Genomic DNA, 587 nt, shown 5'->3' on the forward strand with positions numbered 1-587 from the left:
TATAAATATCATCGTTCATTCTGGGACTTGTGAATTTTTACACACGTGCTATTAATTGGGTGCTGCTTCAAAGTGTCACACGCAAATACAAATCTTTGGAAAAAGTGACATTAAATCATCATCATCATCATCATCATCGCTCATCATGAATATGCAAGGTGGACATCACAGTGACTTTCCAAGCAAGATGTCATCACTTAGTGAAGTTCAGCGCATTATTGGACTCTCATTGAGCAAGATTCAATTGGGAAGAAACCAAAGAGGAGGTCTGCCTTTGCACAAGAACTTATTGGTGGCCACAGTGCTGAACAAAGCCCGAGATTTGTACATGCAAGAAACCATGTACATGAACTACAAGATGATGACAGGACAATACCATCAACACCATCCCATGTCCAGCTATACCAGTGAATTTGCCTTGAACTCGAGTAATAGCATGGCCAATGGCATGCACCACTCGCCCACCGGGGAGGACGAGGACGAGGAGGAGGACGACGACATGGAGACCACCCCCTCGGCCTCCACCACACCCGAAGACTATGACGAGGACAATGAGGACTCGGATCACTCGGATGTGGAGGATGAAT

General features: G+C 45.7%; 1 protein-coding gene across 1 annotated transcript; it reads left to right on the top strand.

Annotated features, from left to right (window-relative positions):
* Positions 1-140: 140 nt before the first annotated feature.
* LOC131892576 (immediate early response gene 2 protein-like) lies at positions 141-587 on the top strand (the record flags this gene model as incomplete). Its single annotated transcript, XM_059242376.1, is given in 1 exon segment — positions 141-587. A coding segment is annotated over 1 exon segment (442 nt), but the record flags the coding sequence as incomplete, so codon positions are not given.

Source organism: Tigriopus californicus, unplaced genomic scaffold, assembly GCF_007210705.1.
Source record: "Tigriopus californicus strain San Diego unplaced genomic scaffold, Tcal_SD_v2.1 Contig548, whole genome shotgun sequence".
Taxonomy (NCBI): Eukaryota; Metazoa; Arthropoda; class Copepoda; order Harpacticoida; family Harpacticidae; genus Tigriopus; species Tigriopus californicus.